Source organism: Rousettus aegyptiacus, unplaced genomic scaffold (genome assembly GCF_014176215.1).
Source record: "Rousettus aegyptiacus isolate mRouAeg1 unplaced genomic scaffold, mRouAeg1.p scaffold_m13_p_15, whole genome shotgun sequence".
In the NCBI taxonomy this organism is placed as follows: domain Eukaryota; kingdom Metazoa; phylum Chordata; class Mammalia; order Chiroptera; family Pteropodidae; genus Rousettus; species Rousettus aegyptiacus.
The window spans coordinates 33,523,570-33,549,662 of NW_023416290.1; the positions used below are offsets into that span (position 1 = coordinate 33,523,570).

General features: G+C 35.2%; 1 protein-coding gene across 6 annotated transcripts in view; it reads right to left on the reverse strand.

Annotated features, from left to right (window-relative positions):
• Nucleotides 1-26,093, reverse strand: part of RGS22 (regulator of G protein signaling 22) — a 141,614-nt gene that overhangs the window by 100,112 nt on the left and 15,409 nt on the right. For 4 of the 6 annotated variants that reach the window (XM_036232896.1, XM_016129781.2, XM_016129778.2 and 1 more), the window contains 3 exons: nt 24,264-24,326; nt 15,019-15,240; nt 5,568-5,653 (listed from right to left, as the gene is read on the reverse strand). In XM_036232896.1, coding sequence (XP_036088789.1) covers nt 5,568-5,653; nt 15,019-15,069 — 137 coding nt within the window. In that variant the 5' untranslated portion in view covers nt 15,070-15,240; nt 24,264-24,326. Of the gene's footprint in view, nt 1-5,567; nt 5,654-15,018; nt 15,241-24,263; nt 24,327-26,093 lie in introns of those variants that run through there. The other 2 variants (XM_016129783.2, XM_016129784.2) reach the window with 2 other exon arrangements.

Sequence of the window (26,093 nt, forward strand, 5' to 3'; positions counted from 1 at the left end):
CCCAGGCAGAGAAATAGTCCATTGAACACCATGAACAACCAAGGTGACAAGGCATCTCAGAAAGAAAGAGAAAAATCTCCAGAAAATAAGCTTACAGACATAAAAATACGCAACTTAAATGACAGAGAATTCAGGATGGTACTTCTGAAAAAACTCAATGAGATCCAAAACGACTCCAATCAACAATTTCAGGAGTTGAAAAAACAACTAGATGAGCAGAGCAAGGAGACTGAAACCCTCAAAAAGAACCAAATAGAACTTCTGGAGATGAAGAACACACTGTAAGAATTGAAAAATGAAATAGCAAGCTTGGGAAATAGAGTCGATCAAAGGGGAAAAAGGATTAGTGATATTGAAGACAGAAATCTAGAAATAAATCAGAAGGAAGAAGAGAGAAACCAAAGAATGAAAAATAACGAAAGAAAAATTCAAGAACTAGCTGATACCATCAGGAGAGGAAACATAAGAATAATGGGCATTATCAAAGGCACGGAAAAGGAGCAGGGAATAGAAAGCATTTTCAGACAAATAGTTGACAAGGATTTCCCAAATCTAAGGAATGAGCTGGAGCTTGGAATTCAAGAAGTCAACAGAACACCCATTATCTCAACCAAAAAAGGTCTTCACCAAGATACATTGTATTAAAATTATCAAACATCAACAACAAAGACAGAATTCTCAAGGCAGCCAGGGGAAAAAAAATGGTAACATATGAAGATAAACTCATTAGATTATCCTCAGACTCTTCAGCACAAACCTTATAAGACAGAAAGGAATGGAATCAAATATTTAAAGTATTAAGTGAAAGGAACTACCAACCTAGAATAATGTACCCAGCTAAGCTCTCTTTTAGATATGAAGGAGAAATTAAGACTTTTTCAGACATACAAAAATTGAGGGAATTCTCCACTGCGAGGCCTGCACTATAGGAAATATTGAAAGGGATCAGTTCACCTAAAACAAAATGACAAAAAAAAAAAAAAAATACATAATTAGGACTAAGTGACCATCAGGCACACAGAAGCAGAAAAGTGCAACCTTTAATAAGAACAGGCCATTATAAGCTTAAATAATAATAAGAGAATTGTTATAACAAGATAGTAGGAACATAGGAACAAATTGAGACAGTAATGACTGAAAAGGGGGGGGGATTCAAAGATCCAAATTCACAAAGGGGAATGGAGATAAGACACATGCAGAAGAAAATGGACAACTGTATATATATAACTATCCTCTATATATTCATAATGGTAACCATACACTAAAGATTTGGACTCATTGTATATAACATAAAACAAGAAGGACCAGCGGGAAAACACACAACTCCGACCAAAATAAAGAAAACAAAAGCACGAGGACAAGGAAGCACCTCGGAAACACCGAGCTACCAGGAAGCAAAAAATAAAATGGCTAGAACAAGACCTCATATTTCAATAATCACCCTAAGTGTAAATGGACTGAACTCACCAATAAAAAGGCACAGAGTTGCAGAATGGATCAAAAAACAAAACCCAACCATATGCTGCCTCCAGGAGACACATCTCAGCTCCAAAGACAAATATAGACTCAGAGTGAAAGAGTGGAAAATTATATTTCAAGTAAATGTCATTCAGAGAAAAAGCAAGAATAGCAGTACTAATACCAGATGAAATAGACTTCAAAATAAAAAAGGTAAAGACAGATACCGAGGGACATTTCATAATGATAAAAAGAATCACGCATCAAGAAGATATAACACTTATTAATATCTATGCTCCCAATCAGGGAGCCCCAAAATATGTAAAGCGATTACTAAAAGAACAAAAGGGAGAAACAGACCAAAACACTATCATAGAGTGGGACCTAAATACCCCACTGTTAGATATGGACAGATCACCCAAATAGAAAATCAATAAGGAAATAACATCCATAAATGACACATTAGGTCAACTGGACGTCATTGACATTTACAGAACCTTCCAACCCAAAACAGCGCTTATACACTCTTCTCTAGTGCACAAGGAAAGTTCTCAAGGATTGACCACATACTGGGACACAGAGACAGCCTCAACAAATATAAGAGGGTTGAAATCATACCATCCATATGCTCTGATCATAATGCTTTGAAACTAGAGATCGATTGCAGAAAAAAGCAGGAAGAACCAAATACATGGAGATTAAACAACATGCTACTGAAGAATAACTAGGTCAGAGAAGAAATAAAAGGAGAGCTCAAGAGATACATAGAATCAAATGATAATGATAGTACAACATATCAAAACATTTGGGAAACGGCAAAAGCAGTCATAAGAGGAAAGTTCACATCATTACAGGCCTACCTGCAAAAACAAGAACAAGCCCAAATAAGCAATCTAACACCTCATCTTAAAAAAACTGAAAAGGAAGAACAAGTGAAGTCTAAAGTCAGTAGAAGGAAAGAAGCAATCAAAATTGGAGCAGAAATAAATGAAACTGAAAAATGAATGAATGAATGAATAAATACAACAAAGAGCTGGTTCTTTGAGGTTAATAAAATTGACAACCCCCTGGCTAGACTCACTAAAGAAAATAGAGAAGGACTAAAATAAACAAAATCAGGGATGAAAGAGAGGAAATTATGACTGACATCACAGAGATACAAAGTGTCATACAAGAGTACTATGAAAAAGTATATAACACCAAATTTAATAACCTAGAAGAAATGGACCTGTACTTAAAAAAATACAACTTTCCTAGACTGAATCAAGAAGAACTGGAAAATCTAAATAGACCAATCAGCAGTATGGTAATTGAAATGATCATCAAAAACCTATGAAAAAGTATAACTCTAGGACCAGATGATTTCACGAGTGAATGCTACCAAACATTCAAAGAAGATTTAATACCTTTTCTCCTCAAACTCTTCCATAAAATGAAAGAGAAGGCAACACTTCCCAACTCATTTTATGAAGCCAATATTACCCTGATACCAAAACCTGGTACAGATAACACACGAAAAAAGACAACTACAGACCAATATCTCATGAACACAGATACAAAAATCCTAACTAAAATACTAGTGAACTGAATACAGCAATATATTAAAAAGATTATACTCCACGATCAAATAGGTATCATCCCAAAGGCACAGAAATGCTTCAACATAAGCAAATCGATTAATGTGATACCCCACATAAACAAATTGAAAAATAAGAATCATATGATCATATCAATAAATGCAGAAACAGCCTTCGACAAGATACAGCATCCATTTACGATCAAAACACTGAACAAAATTGGTATAGAAGGAAAGTACCTTAACATAATAAAGGCCATCTATGACAAACCCTCAGCCAACATCATACTTCATGGTGAAAAACTAAAAACCTTTCCTCTAAGATCAGGGACAAGGCAAGGCTGTCCACTATCACCACTGTTATTCAATAGAACACTGGGGGTCCTAGCGAGTGCAATCAGACAAGAGAAAGATATAAAAGGCCTCCAAATAGGAAACGAAGAAGTCAAACTGTCACTATTTGCGGATGACATGATTCTCTATATAGAAAATCCTAAAGACTCCACAAGAACACTACGAATGCTACTAGAAACAATAAGCAAATACAGTAAAGTTTCTGGATACAAAATCAACGTTCAAAAATCCATAGCATTCCAATACTCTAATAATGAAGTGTCAGAAAAAGAAGTGGAAAAAATAATTCCTTTTGCACTTGCAACAAAAATAATAAAATATCTAGAAATAAATTTAACGAAACAAGTGAAAAACCTATATACTTAAAACTACAAGACCCTATTAAAAGAAATAGAAGAAGATACAAAGAAATGGGAAGATATTCCGTGTTCTTGGATTGAAAGAATCAACATAGTTAAAATGACCATGTTACCTAAAGCATTATACAGATTTAATGCAATCCCCATCAAAATCTCATTGGTATTTTTTAAAGAACTAGAACAAAAAAAATCATCAGATTTGTATGGAAGCACAAAAGACCCTGAATTGCCAAAGCCATCCTGAGAAAAAAGGAACAAAACTGGAGGCATCACTCTGCCCAACTTCAAATTATACTACAAAGTGACAATAATCAAAATGGCATGGTATTGGCAGCAAAACAGATTCATGGACCAGTGGAACAGAATCAAGAGTTCAGAAGTAAAACCATATTTATATGGACAAATAATTTTCAACAAAGAAGCCAAAAATATACAGTGGAGAAAGGAAAGCCTCTTCAATAAATGGTGCTGGGAAATCTGAAAAGCCACCTGCAAGAGAATGAGATTAGACTGTTGTCTATCACCACATACCAAAATTAACTCAAAATGGATTAAGGACCTGAATATAAGACCTGAAACAATAAAATGTATAGAAGAAAACATAGGAGCTAAACTGAAAGACCTTGGATTTAAAGAGGATTTTATAAATTTGACCTCAAAAGCAAGGCAAGTAAAAGCTAAAATAAATGAAAGGGACTACATCAAACTAAAAACTTCTGCTCAACAAAAGAAATCATCAACAAAATAAAGAGAGAACTATCTGAATGGGGAAATATATTTGTAAGCAACATCTCCAATAAGGGCCTAATATCCAAAATATACAAAGAAATCATACAACTCAATAACAACAAAGAAACAAATGATCTAATCAAAAAATGGGCAGAGGACCTGAACAGACACCTCTCCCTAGAGGACATACAAATGGCCGACAAATATATGAAAACACGCTCAACATCACTAGCTATTAGGGAAATGCAAATCAAAACCACAATGAGATACCATCTCATACCTGTTAGAATAGCTATAATCAACAGGACAAGTAATAACAAATGTTGGAGAGGATGAGGAGAAAAAGGAACCCTCATACGCTGTTGGTGTGACTGCAAGGTGGTACAGCCGCTATGGAAAACAGTATAAAGGTTCCTCAAAAAATTAAGAATTGATCTACCATATGATCCAGCAAATGATTAGCTAAAGGAGCTGTGGTACATATATACAATGAAATATTACTCAGCCATAAGAAAAGAGGAAATACTGCCATTCGTGACAATATGGATGGACCTCACGATAATCATGCCAAGAGCAATAAGCCAGACAGAAAAAGTTGAAAATCACATGATATCATTAATATGTGGGATATAAACATAAAAGTAACAAATGAGCAGGACAAACAAACAGAGACTCATGGACATGGATTATAGGCTAGTGGTTACCAGAGGACTATGAACTAGTGGGGTGGGGGAGGAGGAGGGTGGTAGCTGGGGTAGAAGGGGTCAAATATAGCGGGGGAGGCAGAGGGTGAAGTGGGTAAAGAGGATCAAATATATGGTAGCTGAAGGAAACTGGACTTTGGGTGGTAAACACACAACGGAATATACAGATAGCAAATGATAATGTACACCTAAAAATTATATAATTGTATTAACCAATGTTACCCCAATAAACTTAATTAAAATAAATAAAATAAATACATAAATCAATAAATCTGCACATAAAATAAAAAAATAACAAAATAAAAGTGAATTTTAAGAAAGTACAGAAAAATGTTTGGGGTTAAAAAAAAGGCATTAAAAATATGTAGATTGATGGGACTACAATACCTGTATTCAAAGTAGCAATCACTTTCCAGAAATGCTGGAAGTCTTTCCTTTTTGATCCATCGAATACCTTGTTCACGACTGAGACACTATTAGAAAACAAGTGAAAAAGAGTGTCAAAGAAAAATCACCTTTTAGGACAATTAGGACCTAATCACCAGAGCAATAATGACCTCCAGCTATTACTAGGATCCCTGCCTCTACCTTCTATTTCCATAAGAGCCAGAGCCCTGAGTCACAAATTTGAAGCCATTCCTTGCCTTGAGGTGCTTCTTTAATTCTCTCAACAACCCTGTATCAACTATTATCTCCATTTACAGATTAACAAACTAAATCCAGAACGATTAAATAACTATTGAAGGAGAAAAAATGACAGAAGAGTCAGTCAACCTCAGTATTTTCATAGTCATAAAATGGGTTAAAAATGATCACAAACAGTAAAAAGAGCTAACCAGAAAATTTGGAAAGGCCACAATGGTAACTTAAGTCCCCTTGTCCTTCAATTTTAGAAAATTTTGTTAAATATTTACATCCCCCAGGCACTATCCTGGAGATACAAAGACCCTGTCCTTAAGGAGTTTATAGATAATTCAAATAGGTAATAATAGTAGCGTTCTGTAAGAGCCACAAGTTTAGGCTTCTGTGGGAGGTCACATAGGCACTAAAACAGCAAAAGTTTCTCACAAAACATGCTACTATTTGACCTAAGCATGCTGAGCTAGATTGAAGACCAGAGCAGAAGAGGAAACAAAGATAAATTCAGAATAACTGCATCACAGGATGAGATTTGAGGGATGGAGGAAGGAAGGCTGGATAAGTAGGCAGGAGCCTGATTATGAATAGTCTTTCAAATAACATTAAAGAGTTTAGATTTTATCTTGAGATTGTGAGTGCCATACAATATTATGGAAGAGTTACTAGGTTGCTATTCATCCTAAAACTCACTGTTACTCACTGGTGATTCTATTTTGTTTTATATTCACTTTTCCCAGAAATCAAGATGAGTACCTTGGACACTAAACAAATGCTACTTATAAGTAAAACAACCAATAAAATACACGTCTCAGTGAGGCAATGTGTCTGCATTTATGTGGCTTCCATTTGTTATCCATTAAAGCAACAGTTTTTCTGTGATAGTAACATCAGAGTCAACACGACAACTGCTAACTCCAGCCAGGAAACTGAAGGCTCACAGAGTAGCGCTACCAACATCTGATAAGCTGATGTTTTTCAGGGGACACCCATGCTTGACATTGCTGGCACGTGGCACAAAGGCTACCCAGGATTGGAAAACAGAGCACATAATCGTCAATAAAGAAAAAAAAAAACTATTTGCCTTCATTAAACTATCTTCGGAATACTGAAATTATAGAAGAAACTTTGGAAACAGTTAGCGCCTGAAAGGTAGCATCTTGTTGACTGTCTCATTACTTATCAGTGAGAAATGAAGAACATTTAGATCCTGTAGTTAAAAAGACTCCACATATGCCTCTGTGTATGCTACAACCATACAGAACTCTTGAATTCTCATTAGCAGTGTATTCAGTGTATCATAGAAAGACTCCAGACAATGTGTAAAGATCAAGATAAACCCTCGAGGAATTCCACAAGGTTGTCGAACTAGTTGGTTCATACAAAATCAGTTTGCATACTATTTACCTAATGAATACTTCACCTACAACTCATCTCTTTTTGAATGTTTTTGCATCTGTTTGACCTAAAAATTAAATAAAACGAAAAGTTTAAAAAGAATAAAATAAAAATTGAAGTCTTTAGTCAAACTGTCAAAAAATTCCTTCAACATATTTACAAGTAACTAAGATACAGAAAGACCAAAAAGACATAAAACAATCCTGTCAACCATAAAATGGCAACTTAATACTTACAAGAAACACAAAAATAATTTACCTAAGGTAAAATTATTTAATCTTTAAAAGTAAAAAAAAAAAAAAAAATTGGTGAAGAAACAAAAAGAGATAACCAGAAGGTTAGGGAAAACTGGCTGTAGGTAAAGCATTCTAGAACTAGTTTCAAGGAGCCATTCACAAGCTCTCCAAAATGCCTTCAGGATTGGATTAATAACGATGATATTTATAGGTACAGGGCAACCAAATAAAGCATGGCTATCTGCCAATAGATTATTTTGTTTAGGAAGATTTACTTAAGTATAAATTATATACAGTAAAATTCATCCTTTTTAGTATAGCGTTCTACAAGTTTTGACAAACACATACAGTCGTGTAACCCTGACTAAAACCAAGATATAGAATAGTTTCAACATTCCCTAAACTTACTCGGGCCAATTTGCAATCAATTATTCCCTTTAACCCTAGGCCCTAACAACCACTGATTTGTTCGCCTCTGTCATTTTGCCTTTTCCAGAATGTTATATTAATGAAATCAATATAGTATATAGCCTTTGACACTGGATTCTTTCAATTAGCATAATGCATTTGAGGTTGAACTGTGATCTTCCATGGATCACTAGTTCATTCCTCTGCATTGCTCAGTAGTACTCCATTGTATAGATGAACCATCATTTATTTATCTATTCCTCAGTTAAAAGAAATTTGGGTTGCTTCTAGCTTTTGGTGATTATAAATATAAAGCAACTATAGACATTTGTATACAGTTTTTGTGGGAGCATAACTGTTCAATCCTCTTGGGTAATCCACAGGAGTACAATAGATGAATAATATAGTAAATATTTAACTTAGAACTGCCGAACTGTTTCCCAAAATGGAATTTCCACCAACAATGTAAGAGTTCTAGTTGATCTGCATTCTGGCTAGCATATGGTATTATCAATGTTTGTTCCTCATTTTACTCATTCTAATAGTAGTGTTGAAATAATTATGATTTGTGTGTATATACATTGTCTTTTTTAATAAAAGCTTTTTTGAGATATAATTCACATTCCATACAATTCACCCATCCAAATTATATAATCCAATGGTTTTTAGAATATTCACAATCATGACAAATGTAGAACATTTTCAATACCCTCCCCAAAGCCCACACTCATTAGCAGTCACTCTCCATCTCACTCCAACTCCCTTATCCTCCCACTCCTCAATGTTGATTGCACTTCCCTATGGATAAGATTATGAACATCTTTTCATATACGCATTCGTCATCTGTGCACCTTCTTTGGAAAAATGTCTATTCAGACCCTTTGTCCATTTTTCAATGGGTTGTCTTTTTGTCATTCAGTTGTAAGAGTTCTTTAAGCAGTCTAGACACAAGTCTTTATCAGATATGTGATTTGCAAATATTTTCTCCTGTTCTGCGAGTTGTCTTTTCACTTTCCTGGCAGTATCTTTTTAAGCATAAAATTTTCATTTTGATTTGTCCTTTGTTTCCCTTTTGTTACTTATGCTTTTTGTGTCACATCTAAAAAACCAATGCCTATAGCAGGTTTTAAAAATTTATATGCTTATTTTATTCTAAAACATATGTGTTGTCTTTTTTTTTTTCCATTGCTGGATTCGATTTGCTTTATTTTTGATGATTTTTGTGTCTATGTTCATGAGAGGTATTAGTTTGTAGGTTCTTCTTTTCCTTGAAACTTCATTATCTAGTGTTGGTATCAGGATAATGCTGGTATCACAAAATGAGTTGGGAATTGATCCTTTTCTTTCAATTTTTAAAAAAGTTTTATAAATTTAGTATTATTTCATCTCTAAATGTCTGATAGAATTTACCAGTGAAATAATGTAGACCTGGAGTTTTCTTTGTGGGAATATATTTTTTAAGACTTATTTTTTAGAGCTGTTCTGGGTTTACAACAAAATTGGGAGTAAAGTACAGAAATTTCCATATACTCTCCCACATATGCATAGCCTGCCCCATTATCAACATCTCTCACTAAAATGGTACAGTTTTTACTAAGGATCAACCTTCATTCACACATCATAATCACACCAAATCCATAGTTTACCTCAGGGTTCACTCTTGGTGTTGTGCATTTTATGGTTTTGGATAAACATATAATGACATATCTACACTATTATAATATCATACAAAGTATTTTCACTGCTCTAAAAAATCCCCTGTGCACTGCCTGTTCACCCCCCACCCCCTGTACCCTTAGCAACTACTGATTTTTTTATTGTATCCATAGTTTGCCTCTTCCAGAATGTCATATAGTTGGTATCATACAGTGTATACCTTTTTTCAGATTGGCTGCTTTTACTTAGTAATATGTATTTAAGGTTCCTCCACATCTTTTTATGGCTTGAGAGTTCACTTCCTCTTACCACTCAATAATATTCCGTTGTCTGAATGTACAGTTTATTTAACTATTCACCTATTTAAGGGCATTCTAGCAGCTTCCAAACATTGGCAATTAGGAATAAAGCTGCTGTAAACATCCATGTACAGGTCTTTGTGTAGACATAAATTTTTAACTCCTTTGGGTAAACACCAGGGAGCATGATTTCTGGACTATATGGTAAGAGTATGTTTAGTTTTATAAGAAAACATCAAACTGTCTTCCAAAGTGACTACCATTTTGCATTCCTACCAGTAATGTATATGGGTTCCTGTTGCTCTACACCTTTATTAACATTTGGTGTTTTCAGTGTTCTGGATTTTGGTCATTCTAATAGGTGTACAGCGGTATCTCATTGTTGTTTAAATTTACATTTCCTTGATGATATATGCTATGGATCATCTTTTATATGCTTATTTGCCATCTCAATATCTTCTTTAGTGAGGCATCTGTTAAGATCTTTGGCCCATCTTTTCAATTGGGTTGTTTGTTGAGATTTAAGAGATTTTTGTGTATTTTGGATAACAGTCCTTTACCAGCTGGGTCTTTGTAAATATTTTTTCAAGTTTATTGCTTATCTTCTAATTCTCCTGATATTGTCCTTTGCGGAGTAGTAATTTTTAATTTTAATAAAGTCTAGCTTATTAATAACTTCTTTTATGGATCATGTCTTTGGTATTATATCTAAAAAGTTACCACTTTTTAGTAATAGATCATCTAAGTTTTCTCCTATGTTATTATTTAAGAATTTTATAGTTTTATATTTTACATTTAGAACTATAATCCATTTTGAGTTAATTTTTGTAAAGGGTATAAGGTCTGTGTCTAGGTTCATATTTTTTTTTTTTTTACATGTGGATGTCTAGTTGTTCTAGTACCATTTTCTGAAAAGACTATGTTTGCTCCACTGTATTGCTTTTGCTGCTTTGTCAAAGATCAGTTGACTGTATTTATGGGAGGATATTTCTGGGCTCTCTATTCTGTTCCATTGATCTATTTGTGTATTCTTTCATCAATACCACACTATCTTGATGAGTGCAGCTTTATAGTAAGTATTTAAGTTGTGTACCATCTGTCCTCCAACTATTTGGCCTCTCCACATACACTTTAGAATTATTTTGTCAATATCCATAAAATAACTTGCTGGAATTTTGATTGGGATTGCATTGAATATATAGATCAAGTCAGGAAGAAGTGACATCTTGATTATATTGAGTCTCCTTTCTATGAACATGGACTATACTCCATTTATTTAGCTCATTGATTTCGTTCATCAGAGTTTTATAGTTTTCCTCATATAGATCTAGTACATATTTTGTTAGCGTTATGCCTAAGTATTTCATTGGGGGGTGTACTAATGGTATTACATTTATTATGGTAAGTGGTATTATGATAAATGGCATTGGATTTTAAATTTCAAATTCAAATTTGTTAGTAAATAGAAAAGCAATTAACATCTGCATATTAACTTTGTATCCTGCAGTCTTGCTATCCTTGCTTATTAGTTCCAAGAGGGATTTTTGTTGTTGTTGATGTTAATTCTTTCATATTTTCTATGTAGAAGATCCTGTCATCTGTGAACAAAGGCAGTTTTCTTTGTCTTTCTTCCTATCTGTATACCTTTATTTCTTTTTCTTTTATTGCGTTAGCAAAGCCTTCCATTCAATGTTAAAAATGAAGACTGGGCAAAATGGTATAGATGACAGAAGCTTCGTTCATCCCCTCTTGTGACCACATTGACAGCATCAAAGTTATGACACAAACATGGAGCAAATAGCAAGCAGAGTCACCTGGAGTCTAGATGAACAGAAACCCTACAACTAGGGAGAGAAATAAGAAATTGCCCTGCAATGGTGGGAGGTAGGAGGGGATGAAGACACGAGGCTGCCTGGTCCCCAGCAGCTGAGCGGGACAGAGGCTATGGCAGCACTAGCTGGCAGCTGTAGATGCCTCTTAAAGGGGCCATGTTTCACAGTAATGGACCTGCTCGCTCTGAAAAACAATGCCAGGTCAGCTGCTCAGAGTGCACCAGGGACTTACAGGGGGACACTGAGTTGATGGAGCAAGGGCTAGAGCCCTGACCCCATCCCAGTGTGTAGACATAGAGCTGCCACAGTCAAAGCATCATCGAACAGGATAACAGAGGTCAGGTCATTAAACAGGATAACAAAGGTCACTCTGCCCAGAGGATTCCTTGAAATTCTGCCTTCCTCAACTCATGGCCCCACCCAAGCCACATCCAGGTGTGTCCTCAGGGAGTCCTATGCAACTTGCTAAGCAGCTTCAAGGCTCACACTGGTAGCAGCTGACCACGGTTTCTGGAGTTGCCTCATGAGGCAACTATAAGCACAGCATTTGTGGACTGCTTGCTGAATCTTATTAACAAGTGTTTCCAGAGGGGCACAGGCGGAGGCTAAACTTCACCTGTAGCTGAACCCTTCTCAGGTCTGTGCTGCTGGTCACTTACTACACAAAACCACACCAATAAGACCAGGAGACTTAGGAATTTTAATTAATACCTAGAAACGAACAGAAAGGCAGCCAAAATGGGAAGACAAAGAAGCAGAAACCATATGAGAGAACAGAATAGAGATCCAGGAATAAGAGAGTCAAGCAATCTAACAGATGCAGAGTTCAAAACACTGGTTATAAAGATGCTCAATGAAATTAAAGGAAGTATAGATGAACTCAGTGATGACTTTAACAAAGAGATTAAAAAACAAAAATGGAAAAGGAAATTATAAAATGGAACCAGTCTGAAATAAAGAGTACATTACCTGAGATGAAGAGTTTACTAGAGGGAATCAACAGAGTGGATGAAGAAGAGGATTGAACCACCAATATAGAGGATGGTGAAGCCAAGAGCACCCAATCAGATCAGCAAGAAAAAAGGAACCAAGACTATAATAATAATTTAAGAAGTCTATGGGACAAAATTAAGGGTAACAACATTCATGTCATTGGGGTACTTAAAGAGGGAGAATGAAAAGTTGAAAATATATTTGAAGAAATAATGATGGAAAACTTCTCTAACCTGGTGAAGGAAACAGAACTACAATCCCAGGAAGCTCAGAGAGTCCCTCCACCCAAAAAATAAATAAATAAATGAACCCAAAGAGGCCCACACCAAGACACATCATGATTAAAATGCCAAAGGTTAAATACAAAAAGAGAACCTTAAAATCAGCAAGAGAAAAGCAATTAGTTACGTACAAGGGAACACCCATAAGATTGGCAGCTGATTTCTCAAAAGAAACCATGCAGGACAAAAGGGCTTGGTACAAAATATTCAACATGATGAAAACTCAGGATCTACAATCAAGAATTCTTTGTCCAGGAAAGCTATCATTTAGAGTCAAAGAACAGATAAAGAGTTTCCAAGACAAAAATAAGCTAAAGGAAGTCATCAATGCCAAGCCAGTATTATAGGAAATGTTGGAGGGACTCCTTAAAGAAGAAAAAACATGTATCAAAAACAGGAATAAGGAATGGTAATAACTACATATCTATCAACCAAGTACCTCAAATGGAAAAGAATTAAGTACTCCAACCAAAAGATAAGGACGCTGAATGGATAAGAAAACAAGACCCCTACAAATGCTCCCTCTACAACAAAAACAGAAACAAACTCAAAGATACAGAGACTATTTTGAGGGTTACTAGAAGGGAGGGGGTTTAGGGGGATGGTGAAAAACGCAAAGGGATTAAGAAGTACAAATAAATAGATACAAAATAGTCATGGGGATATAAAGTGTTGCATAAGGAATATAGTAAAAAATTTTGTAAAAAAATACGTAAGGGAGAAGAGGGGTACTAGATTTAGTGGGGTGACCACTTTGTGATTTATATAGATCTCTAATCAGAATGGCTGTACAACTGAAACTAATATATTATTGTATGCCAACTATAATTGAAAAAAAAATCACTGAATTATACAATGTAAATATGAACAAATAATTGTCTATTATAGTTCAATAAAGCTGGGGAAAAAATGAGCAGTGAAAGGAGATATCCTTGTCTTGGACCTGATCTTTGTTTGTAAAATCCCCCTCGTTTTCTTTTGCATGTCTGTAGTATCCATAGTGATGTTCCCTCCTTCATTTGTGATATTGAGCATTTCTATTTTCTCTGATTTTTTTAATACTCTGCCTAAAAGTTTATCAATTTCATTGATTTTTTTTAAAAAAGCTAGCCTTTACTGATTTTCTTTCTTGTTTTTCTGTTTTCAGTTTAATTGATTATATTCTTTATTTCTTTACTTTGGGTTTAATTTTTTATAATTTCCTAAGGTGGAAGATTAGATCATTGATTTGAGATATTCAGTTTTTATTTTTTTATGGTGACATTGTTTTAAAAAATCCAATAAGTTTCAAGTGTACAATTCAACATTAAGTCATATATATATTGCATTGTGTTTACTGCCTATAGTCTTTTCTAATATAAGCACTTACAGCTATAAATTTATCTCCAAGAACTTATGTAGATGCATTCCACATATTTTGTTATGTGCATTTGAATTTTTATTCAACATAATTTCTAATTTCCCTTGCGACTTACTTACTCTTTGACTTATGGGCTATTTAGAAGTATGTTGTTTAATTAATTAAACATATGGGGATTTCCAGGTATCTTTCTATTACTGATTTATAGTTTAATTTTATTATAGTCAGAGAACATATTACATATGATTTCACATCTTTTAAATTTGTTAAAATGTGTTTTATGGCCCAAAATAGTGTCTATTTTAGGTAAATATTCCAAGTGTACTTGAAAAAGATTTTGTGCTCTTTCACCTCACAGTTGTGAAGGTCAGAAATCGCAATTCCCAATGGCTTGACAGGATAGAACCAAAATGAAGTAAATTCACTGTATACTCACATTTTCTAGAATGCATCAAAACTATTTATTAAAGGATATACACATATTTATACTGCCCCAAATTAACCTGATATTCTAAATATTCAAAGTAAAGTACGTGAGCCTTCTCATATTGACAATTAAATACCAACAAAATTGGTAGACTAATTTGGCCATTTAATATAAAATGATAGCAGCAGCTAACAATTACTATGTTTAAGTACTATAAATTTAATAAATATAGTTAAACTTCATAAAGGGAAGCCCAAGGAACCTCATGTTAATCTCACCTAATGCTTTATAAACTCAACTATACTTTCTTACCATAATATTGTAGTTGACATTAATGGTCTCATTTTCGGAGGCGGCATTCATTTGAAGAGGTTGAACATCGTTCTTTCCTTTCCTTACAACATCATAGATGGGATTTCGGGGTTGCTGGTTTTGTAGAATTTTTTTCAGTTGTTTTTCCAGAAGTTGTGGAGCATTGTTAACTACTTCAAAAACTCCATAATCCGCATTAAATCTAATTGCCTCTGAAAAGGTCTATGAAATAAATTGTGAAAATAAGTCTTTAAATTTTTAAAAGCCAGAAGCTCATTTTCTCCAAGAAGACTTGATACTTACATTTATGCACATACATGCACACAAAGTTTTGTGGTTTTAATCATTACCTCTTTCCTTTTGGAGCTTGGAAATCTATTGACTCTAGCTAAGAGAAGGCACTGAATCCCTCCTTCCCAGTATACTTATGCCATGAGATAAGTGTCAGGGTATATCACAGCAGAAATTCCCTCTGCCTAAACATCTTACCTCTGTGCTTCTTTGGAACGGGAAAGAAATACACACCTGGTCTCTATGAAGCAATACGATTCTCTTTGAAGGGGGTAGATTGCTAGGGAAGAATTTTTAAAGAAGAAATAACACTCCCTATTATCTTTTTCATCCCCAGGAGCTATGAAAGCACTTCTCCCTTGTCCAAAAGGAGAAAATTAAGTACAATGTGTTCTTCATTTAAGACTATTTCAACACCATTCCTCTCACTGTGACAAAAAATAAGTGAAAGATAACATTTCTGAGCTTTTCTCAGTAATTACTAAATGCTGCCAACTTTTATTTAAAGTCAGTCAGTTAACATACAACAGCCAGGAATCTTGAGTTTGCTAGCTTGCCAATAAGCAGCACTGTGACTTTGGGTAAATCACTGAACATGTCGGGGGCCTCCATTTGCATAACAAGTAAAGGGTGAATTGGCTGTGCCTTTTCCAATTTTGCCCTCCAAATTTAGCATCAGGTCCCTTTTACAGAACATCAATTTATCTTAGGATGCCTTCAGTGAACTATCTATTCATGTAGATTAATTTACATATTTTTAGACTGGTGAGGAAAAATATTAAACCCTTTTCCTTAAATCGGTCACTGTTCTAGGGACAGCATCAATTCTTTCAAGTTTTACTAAGAAATTACTAGATATACTATAGTGAAAATTTAATGAATGGCAGGATGTAGGAAAATTTGAGTTAGAAATATATGTGTATATATACGTATAAATGCCCACATGTGTGTATTCATTTGTTTGTTTATTTAAATGTCAGATAATATCACATCTCTAAAGTCTGATTGTTTCCCCTTCTATGAAGTGGAAAGTGCATGGACAATAGAGTTCAATATGAATGTCAGTTCACAGTTCAAAAGGCCTCAAGGCTAAGATTTCTCCTCAAAATTACAAGTCTAGCTCAATGGATAAGTAATAATAATTAGCAGTAAATTGTGTATCAAGTTTCCTCAGTAAATGTATTTCATTGGTTTCCCACTACATCTGTCTTTCAAACATGACATTCGAACAAGTACCACTTACCTAAAAGTCAAATATTATCTCTGAATTATACTATCACTAGACTAAGTAAATAAAAAAGTCTGCTGATACCAGAGACCAGATTCACCTGATTGGAGAAAAAAAAAACTGAATTAAACTGGGTAGAGAAGAGACATCTAACATTAACTGGGGTAGGGGAAATGGAGCAGTATAACGTGAAAGACCATCTGGAAAAGATTTCTTTTAGTTCTGAGAATCCGTGGAACAAGAGAACAAACTTGATCTTTATTTATTCTTTTCCTTTCTTTTTTCTGCTTCCTACCCTCACACCTGGTAGCCAGAGGAACACAAAGCTGTGATAATCAAAAGCAAAGAATGCCAATTAGTTCTGTGTACAAATGAAATATTTCCTGTTAATCAAGTAAAAAAAAATTAGAGGGACTGCGATACTCTGAGACCCCCAGTAGCCAATCTTACTGAGTAGTAAATAGTTAAGGCACAGCTGGCAGAAATAACAGGAATGATAAGAACTATTGTTTACCGAATGTCAACTGTGTGTCAAGCATGTCACAGACACTTTAAATGCACTATCTTGAATCTTTACACATTCCTGAGATACCTCGTTAACAGGAAAAAATGGATGCTCAGGATAGTTATGTGATAGGCCATGGGCTTAGAGCTATAAAGTCCTAAATCAAGGCTATAGAAACAAGTCTATCTGCTCCCAAAGAAAGCACATTTCCCATTCTTTACTATACTGCTTCACATATGGTAAAACTAGCACGTACTGACCACCTTTCTCTATGTCAAGCACTGTGCTAAGTAATAACTCCAGGAAGTTAGTGGAGCAGGGATGCAAATCCAAGGTGTTTTGATCCCAAAGTCTGTGCTCTGGTTTTACAAGTAAAGGCAGAGAAATATGAAGCAGCATGATATATGTGGGGAATTTTAAGCAGTTTAATGCAGTTGGAATAGAACTAGAATAGTTTATAGGCAAAAGAGTTTAAGGAACAGAGAGAAAGACTTTCTGTAAATGAGGTAGAGAAGACCAGATCATGGAAGTCTCTGTATGCCATTTAAAAAAATAACATAGTCTGATTTGTGTTTTAGGAAGATTCTCCTAGCAGTCTGGAGTTTTGCTTGCTGTCTCATGAGCAGGTGAGATAGACTGCTCATACCCCAAATGCAGAGCCATCACCACGCTCTGGGGAGGCCAGCTGTTACTACAGAGCTACTGCTGTCGTAGCCAGGTTTGGTGTGGTAATTATGAACTCTCTGGGTGGGTTACTGTCCCCCCCACACATAGCGGCCAAGGCAGGTTTTAAGGCAGGTAGTTAGCAATTACTTTTGTTTTCAACTTACAAAGTGAAACTGCAGCTAAGAAAGGTTACATGATCTCTTCATGGCTTCACAGCAAGTCCCCTAATGAGCTTACTACAGAACCCTGGGTTCATGACTTCAAAACTGCTTTAAACCTAGGGTTGACACATAATTTCAGTAGTGCTTGCAGTGATGCTGTGGACTGGTTCACTCAAGATTCATTCTATCTCCTTAAATGCAAAATTTGGACAACTAAAAACTATGTTACCCACAAGTCTATCTGCTCCATTGTAGCTATGGTTTCACCTGTGATTTAGGTTCTGCTACTCATATGCACTCACAAAAATACTTGGATTCTGATCCAAGTTAAGTTGGAAAAAGAAGCAGAGAATATCCATTCTTGGAAAGAAAAGCTGAAGGGCGTAAAGACAAAAATGAGGAGAGGAACTGGTCAAAAAAAGTACTTTACAAAACAAGAAAGATAACAAAAGGAAAATTATAATTCTGTTTATGATAAAATGACACGAAATGTTCCTATTTATTATAAAAAGAAATGTAGCTATATATAAAATATTTACAATTTTTAAACTTAAGAATTTATCTGTTTGGAATTAAAATGAGATAGAGTCTTTGCCAAGGGCAAATAAGTGTTTTTCTATTTAAAAAGTCATAAGTTAGAGTAGATTTCCGAAAGTCCTTAATGGTACTATGATTTTTAGTTTATAAAGGTGACAAAGAACTGATTCAAAGCTTTTCCCAGTTTACTTATTTCAACAGCAAAACTTTTAAATGCTCAAGGGTCAGTTATCGTCTTAAGCAAAGAGGATACAAGATGAATTAAACATTGTTTCTGCCCTTGAAGAAACAAGTATGTAGTCATTAATTTTACCTTCTGATGAAAAGTCAACAAAATATTGAAATGAGTTAAAATTAGTGTAACACACAAATGTTAAAGGGGAAATTTGTCCACAAAGACCATAGTAATAATGCTAGAATATTATATCTTGTTTAGTTATTGTATTTTAAAAGGGATTTGGTTCAACTATAATCTATCTAAAAAAGGATAAGCAGAATGATTAAATGGAGAAATATTGGGTAAATTACTTCACTTCTCTGAGATTTATCATACAAAGGGGTTTTAACTAAATAATCCCAAGGTACCTTTCATGTTTGATACTCCATTAGTACATGATTGTCTCTCAGGAAAAAAGAGTCTCTATTTTCTCCTCTCTAATAAATTCACCCAACTCCATTGCTCTTTTGTTAATTCATTCACTTATTCATTAAGTATTTATTGAATCCTTATTAAATGAGATGCTGTGATAGATGATACATTGCTACATTTAGTGAGCCAATCCAGATCATATGACCTCCACAAAGCCCCAACTGGAATGAATGAGACACGAATTCGGTCTCAGATGCTAATCTAACAGAAAAAGAAAGATTTGTAAATACACAGAACCAGTACAAGGAAATGGACTCTACAGTCAGCACATAAGATGAGATCAGATTTAGTCAAAATTATCCTTTGAAATCCTTGAAAACACCCATAAAGTACAATGTTGTCCTATGTTTCAAGAAGTTGATCACAGCCAGTGTTTCCTCTGGCATTGAAATGGGTCACTGATTCTTCAGTTAGGGACCAGATGAAGTGGTGGGCAGTGCTTAAAGCTCATGTTATACAAAAATACGTATGTTTAACACTAGAATCACCCTCTACATAAGAAAACTACATGGTGAGAGGCAAGAAGAATGATCCCACTGAGGGAACGGCAGTCTCATCGATCTCACACCCTCTCCGGGAGTTCGTGGATTGATATATGCGTGTTTATGGATTGGTACAACAGACAAAGTCATCCTAACTCTTTAAATTACTCTTGCTCTCTCTGCAAAACACAAGCAATTCATTTCGAGTAATACTACATGTATGTTGCAACTCTACTTAAACACATAATAGCTATAATAGAAGTATGTACAAATTAGAGTGATGATGCACAAAATATTCATGAATTATCTTCAAGTAATTAAGGAAGTTTTATAGAGAAAGTTGGGTCTTGAAGAATAAACAGGCATTCTCATGTGGGAGACAAGGAAAAGAATGGAATTCAGCCAAAGAAATAGCAAATTCATCAAGACACGGGAGCACCTTTGATGAACTGCAAGCAGTCTGACATTGCTGAAACTTAAAATCCAAGGGGAGAGTAACAGCGTACAAACCTGTAGAGAGGGGCAGAGTTCATTAAGAGGACAACTTTCTATTATATGCTAAATTCTCAAGTTACTCTCTCAAATCAGTGGTTCTGAAAAGTGCGGTGCCTGAACCAGCATCAGCATCAGCTGTGAACCTGTTAGAACCGTGCATTCTCAGGCCCCTCTCTATAAGCAGAAAAACTGGGGTCAGGCCCAGTATTGTGTGTTTAACAAGCCCTCAGGTGATTCTGATGCACATTCAAGTTCAATAATCACTGCTTTAGAATGATGATAGGGAGCCACTGAAGAGTTTTCAGCTGGGGAGAGACGGAATCCAGATTAAGACAAACTTCAAAGCCCACATTGTTTCTGTTACTTCATGCTGACTCTCATATGTATTCATATGTGGTGGGGGTGGGGGGAGGCATCTATATTTTACACACAAGAGAAAAACCCTGATCTTTAATTATTAGTCAAAGTCCTGTTTTCTGCTTAAGAAGAATCTCACACATCGAGTCCTTTCTTTTTACCATTTCTAAGCTTATCTACAAAATTCCCAAAATTAGTTTAGTATTGACAATAAATAACACATAAGGTGGGAGAGAGTTAGAAATGAATGATGTAGAAAGTCTTTCCCCCAGAAAGCTGAGTGGGCTGATTTAGAGAACTCTGGCCTTTTAATAATACGACAGGAAAAATCTTGAATTTGAGCCTCAAACCCAATCCTCTGAAAGCTATTACAGACTGCTCTTTCCCTTACTTAATTTTATTTCAAGGGTATCATTTTCTAAATGTTCTAAAACGAATTGACCTGAAGGTGGTGAAAGCTAACTTTGTAGTACCAGTCATCGTGTGCGAAAAATATTTTCACAGAGAAAGCAAGTGCAGGAAAATATTTTTACCACGATAAATTGCTGGTTCCACATTTCTGGAAAAGAGGAAGGGGGAGGGGGAACCCTGTGAATAATTAGTGATGTGCTTAAACTGCCAGCCCAGCACCACTGAAACTTACCAGGTGCCAAATTATTTAGCTGAACAGTATTTAAATTAAAAACTAATGACTAGGTTAATTTAATACATGTTCATCTCTGGTCCAACTCTGTCTCTACTAATTGAGCTCCAAAAGCTATATTTTAAACATGCGTCCTACTCAGTGAATGCAAAACATCTGAATACTAGAATGTAACTAGTCAGTCACCAATAACAACTTCTTTTCATCTAAATTTTATTGTCATTTTAGATGTTTCACCATAAACTATTCACCAGACATATTAACCAGTGGGATGAAAGGAATAATGTGACATATAAAGTGCACAGAAAATATCCTTAGTTAGTATCACGAGTTACATTAGGTTATTTGGGTGCTTTATGTCTCTGAGCTACAAGGCTTATCACCCACAGGTATAAATGCTGAACTAAGCAGCACTACCTAGAGTCCCATCAACACTTTTAAAAATCAATCTCTGAGTATTTAAATTTTGGCAGGAAACGACCCAAGCCCTTCATCCCCCTTCATCCCGCTCATTCTCCAAATCCATACCCTCTCTCTTTCCTCCTCTCTCTCACCCCCTGCCAAACAATCCATCTAACATATAACTCCTTCATAAAGCTGCAAGAAATTATAATAGTTTACAGATTTAAAAAAAAAAAGTGTGGAGAATCAGTCCAAAAAAAAGAAGTTATGGTAAAATTCCAAAGGCACATAGCTAAGCATGGTCTGGCAAACACATGACATACCTATCCTTGCAAGGAGAGTATGGAACAGGCCACCCCTTCAGCTTCTGCAAACCATAAATGTCACAAACATTCAAAACCACCCACAGAGGACCAACTTAAATCTGTATGTGGGCTCATCTACTCAATCCCACAACAGTCAGTAAGCATAAAACACACAAAACAAAACCAAAAGGAAAAAAAAAAAATGTTTTCACACTATAGCACAGAAGAAAACTTAATAAGCAAACACTTGTCCATAAAGAGTTGACAGCAAGAAACCTCCCAGACACCACATGAAAACAATATCTGAATGTGAACCTGGCACCAGAACAAACAGAATGAAGTTATGAAAGCTAGGATTTGGAAAGTGCCATAATTATTTATAATAGCGGCAACTGTCCTGGATTCCCCTCATCAAAAAAATAACATGGAGGCAGGCTACCAGCCATCAATTTCTGGATCTTACAATGTGTCCCAAGGGTGTAATGGTGTAATGGAAAGAAACAGTGTAGGAGCCAGAAAGCCTGATTCCTAGGCCCATTTCTGCCACAATCCAGTTATGGGACCTTGGGCATGTCACTACAAATGTGGAAGAAGTCTTAGAAGTCTCAGAAATCTAGATGACCTAAGGGCCCCTTCATTTTGAGAATGTTATAACATATATCTACACTCTCAGACTCATATTGTTAGGAGATTTTATGACGCGTGGTAGAGGAGGGGAGGCAAAGGAAAAGAACATTAGAAGGTTCACTTATTTATTTCAAGGATATTCTATGGAAGATGTAGAAATAAAAACAATCATCTTTGAGAAGCTTTGGGAGATACAGAAGAAAGGGACCTATCCTTGGCCCCCCAGGAAATTTACAATGTAGCTCCTGAGACAAAATAGAGGTGAAAGAATCACATTTTCTTTAGTTGGAAAAGTCTACCGTCTGATCTCCCACCCGATACCTATATGCCCCACAAAATAGCCTCCAAAATGTTTTCCTAACCCATACCTGAATATCTCTAATTGCAAGGAATTTACTCCTTCACAAGCCAAACCACTCTACTATTATAAAACAAACTTTAAACATCTTTCTTCTAGTGAGAAAAAATCAATTTCTTCATAAACGCTAGCCCTGGTTCTGCCTTCTAGTTTTGCAGAATATGTTAACCCCTCTTCCTCAATCAGGTTTTCAAATATTTTGAAAGAGCTGCTGCATTCCAACCCCTCTACTCATTCCCTACCCAGGTTCGACATCCACACCTTTTTCACCCCTTCCTTATCTGACGTGGTTTCCGGAGCATTCATTAGCTGAGTCTCCCCAGGTCTGGGTTGGCAGAGCAACTCTTAACATGTGGCACCAAAAATGGAACACAAATGTAATCGGACAATTATATCCAATTCAAAAAAAAAAAAAACATTATTGAGTGCCTTCCATGCTCCAGACCAATATTTTTCTTGATCTTAACTACATGTCTGTTAACACACCCTAAAAACACATTAGCTTTGTTTGTTTTAGCCCATTTCAGATGACCATAATAAAAATGAGATCAGATTCTGTTACCCAAAATACCAGTTTATCTCCTCTGTTGCCAATTCTGTAGTCATTACAGTATAGTTATAGTAGGACAAGCTTTTGAACCATGTGGACCCAGGAAGACCCTGTCACTTACTAATTGGGTGACCTTAAGTTGGAAAAACACTGGTTCACTTGCAAGGCTTCATTCAAGTCTCTGGTAAAATTAATTTTCAAAAGTCAAAACTAATGACACATTTGTGTGGCACAGAAGATTATCCTCTAAACTGACGACAATCCACCAATCTAATGAAAGAGTGACTGCCCCTTATGTTTCAGGAATGGAAGATGAGATGGTCTAGTTAGTGAAGGAAAAGGAAAGAGAAGCATCACTTCTGGGCCAGGCGCTATATATATATTACCTCGGTTCATAACAAACTTGTAAGATATTTTGTTTACACAGAGGAAAAAAATCAAAGAATTAAGTAATTAAGAAATACGTCTAAGATCACAAGGGTAAAGAGTGGAAGAGCTGGCCTCAAACACAGTTTTATCTCACTTCTGTTACTAGCCATTACACTGGGAGACTTGAGCACAGGACGAATACATGTGATCAAGGTGGGTGGGGACCAGACGGGGAAGGCAGGAGAGTGTGAAGGCATGAGTCGTGTGAAGTTAAGAGATAAAGCTAGAAAGGAAAGGTTGAAGCCAAATTGCCAAGGGTCTCGAATTCTATACTTAGGAATTAGGATTTCAATCTTCAGGCTATTAAGAGTCAACCTCTATTCATATCTGAAAACTAATTTCATAGATAATAATAAGGGATTTGGAGACAAAAAAAAAAAAGGCAGCATCGGTGGAGCATGTGTTGGGTGTATTGTTTTAGATAATGTCTGGAGGGAAGGATTTGTGAACTGAAGTGATTTAAAAAATATTATCCCTCATAAATTTGTCTCATAATATAATCCAGTCTTTAAAATATTTACTTTGATAATATATTCAATAGAACATAATAATATACTCACTGGAAGGCTTAGGAATTCATTAAAGTAGTCCACAAGGAAATTATCTGTTGCCAAAGAATTTTCCTGCAAAAACATAAAAACACGATATTATGCTTATACTTGTTTTAAAACATGCCAATATTATTCTCTAATTCTACTATCAATAGATTATATGTAGATCTTCAAATCTTCTTCAGTTGGTCAGTAGTGAATCCTCACTATAAGCAGAACACAGTGCTACGTTATCTGAAAGGAATAAATACAAAAATAGAATGAAGCACACGCCTAAAAGACTTTGCTACTGTACTTAGCTGGAAAACAGAATGTGTGAAAAATACAGCACACTTAAGTGAAATACCAACAAATACAAAATACTATATGTGGTAAATTTCTCACAAACTTATTAAAAATATATATTTCATAAAAACAAAGGCAGAGTCAATAAAGTAAGAACTAGTGTTTGGGGATTAAAATGAAATTCATAATGTAAATTTCTTAAATTGCCTAATGGAAGTGATAAGCTAAGTGAAGAAAACATTCTACTACTTCCCCCGCAGAAAGAGATAGTTTTAGTAATTTAGGTCCTGCTTAACTTTTGCATGAAGGAACTTTGACAATGCATGTGTTCTAAGCATAAAGACTGCATACATTTTTCTCCATAAAAATTTCATTCCCCAACATAGTCACTGTTAAAGTTGGCAAAATTGGAAAGCCACTGCAAAGAGCAAATTCTCTCTTCCAAATAAAACACCTTATTTTATTGGTAATTGTTTCCACTGTGTCAAAAGCACATCATGGCATAATCTGTTGTATAGTACATGTGTTTATTTTGTTATTCATAATTATATTTCAATTTTACAAATCTAACATGAAAGTTGACAATATGATACAATGCTATTATTTCCATACGGCTAATTATTTTCTTTTTATATTGGCCAATATTTTAAAATGTGTTGAAGTATAGTGTGGAAGGATAAGAAAGATACTATAGTATATTAACACTTACTTTAGAAAATAGATTTTCAGGGTAATTTTTAAAGTAACTGAAGAATCAAGATAGAGTTACAATCACTTATAAGATTTACATCAAGGAACTTACTAAAAATACAAACTGATTAAAATAACAACAACAAACTTAGGATCTCATTAAATTAACAACCTTCACAGTGGCACTTTTGTAATATACTCTCGAAGTTATGACTAACAAAAGTCTAATAAAGCAGAACGGGGCAGATAACATTTGGTGGTACCTATGAGGCTGAAAACCTTTCAAATTTTACCTTTCAGAGTTACTTTAATTTTCTGGACTTTAGTGAACTATTTAGTTTCTGCTAACTCTTAGGAGAAATCAACTGAATTCAATAAACATTTTAAGGATCTCTTAGGTAGAAGGCATTGTGTTACAATAAGTGTGGCCAAATTTTGCGCTACTGGACTCATGATCAAAAATCCACAGATGGAAAGGGTATTTAAAATGAATAGCAGTAGTAGAGTACCGCCCCTTGTTCGTTTTTCTAAAATAGGCATTTTTAATTTTTAGCTATAAAACAGAATGTGTACTTCATAGAGACAGTTAGACCTAAACATTGTCTAGAATTTGGCCAGCCACATTGCCAGAAATTTCAAGATAATTGTTAAATTCATACATTCATTTTCAGGTCCTCACACTTCTAAGATGCTCTAACTCAATACTTTCCAAATTGCTTGTGATGAAGCACCTGTTTTCTTTCGTCCCTAATCCATTTCAGATAACTTTTGTAAAATACATAAGACTGAATTACTAGAAAATAAAATAAAACATAAACACAATACAAGCCCAATTTTTTATTATTAAATTCAATAGATATAAAC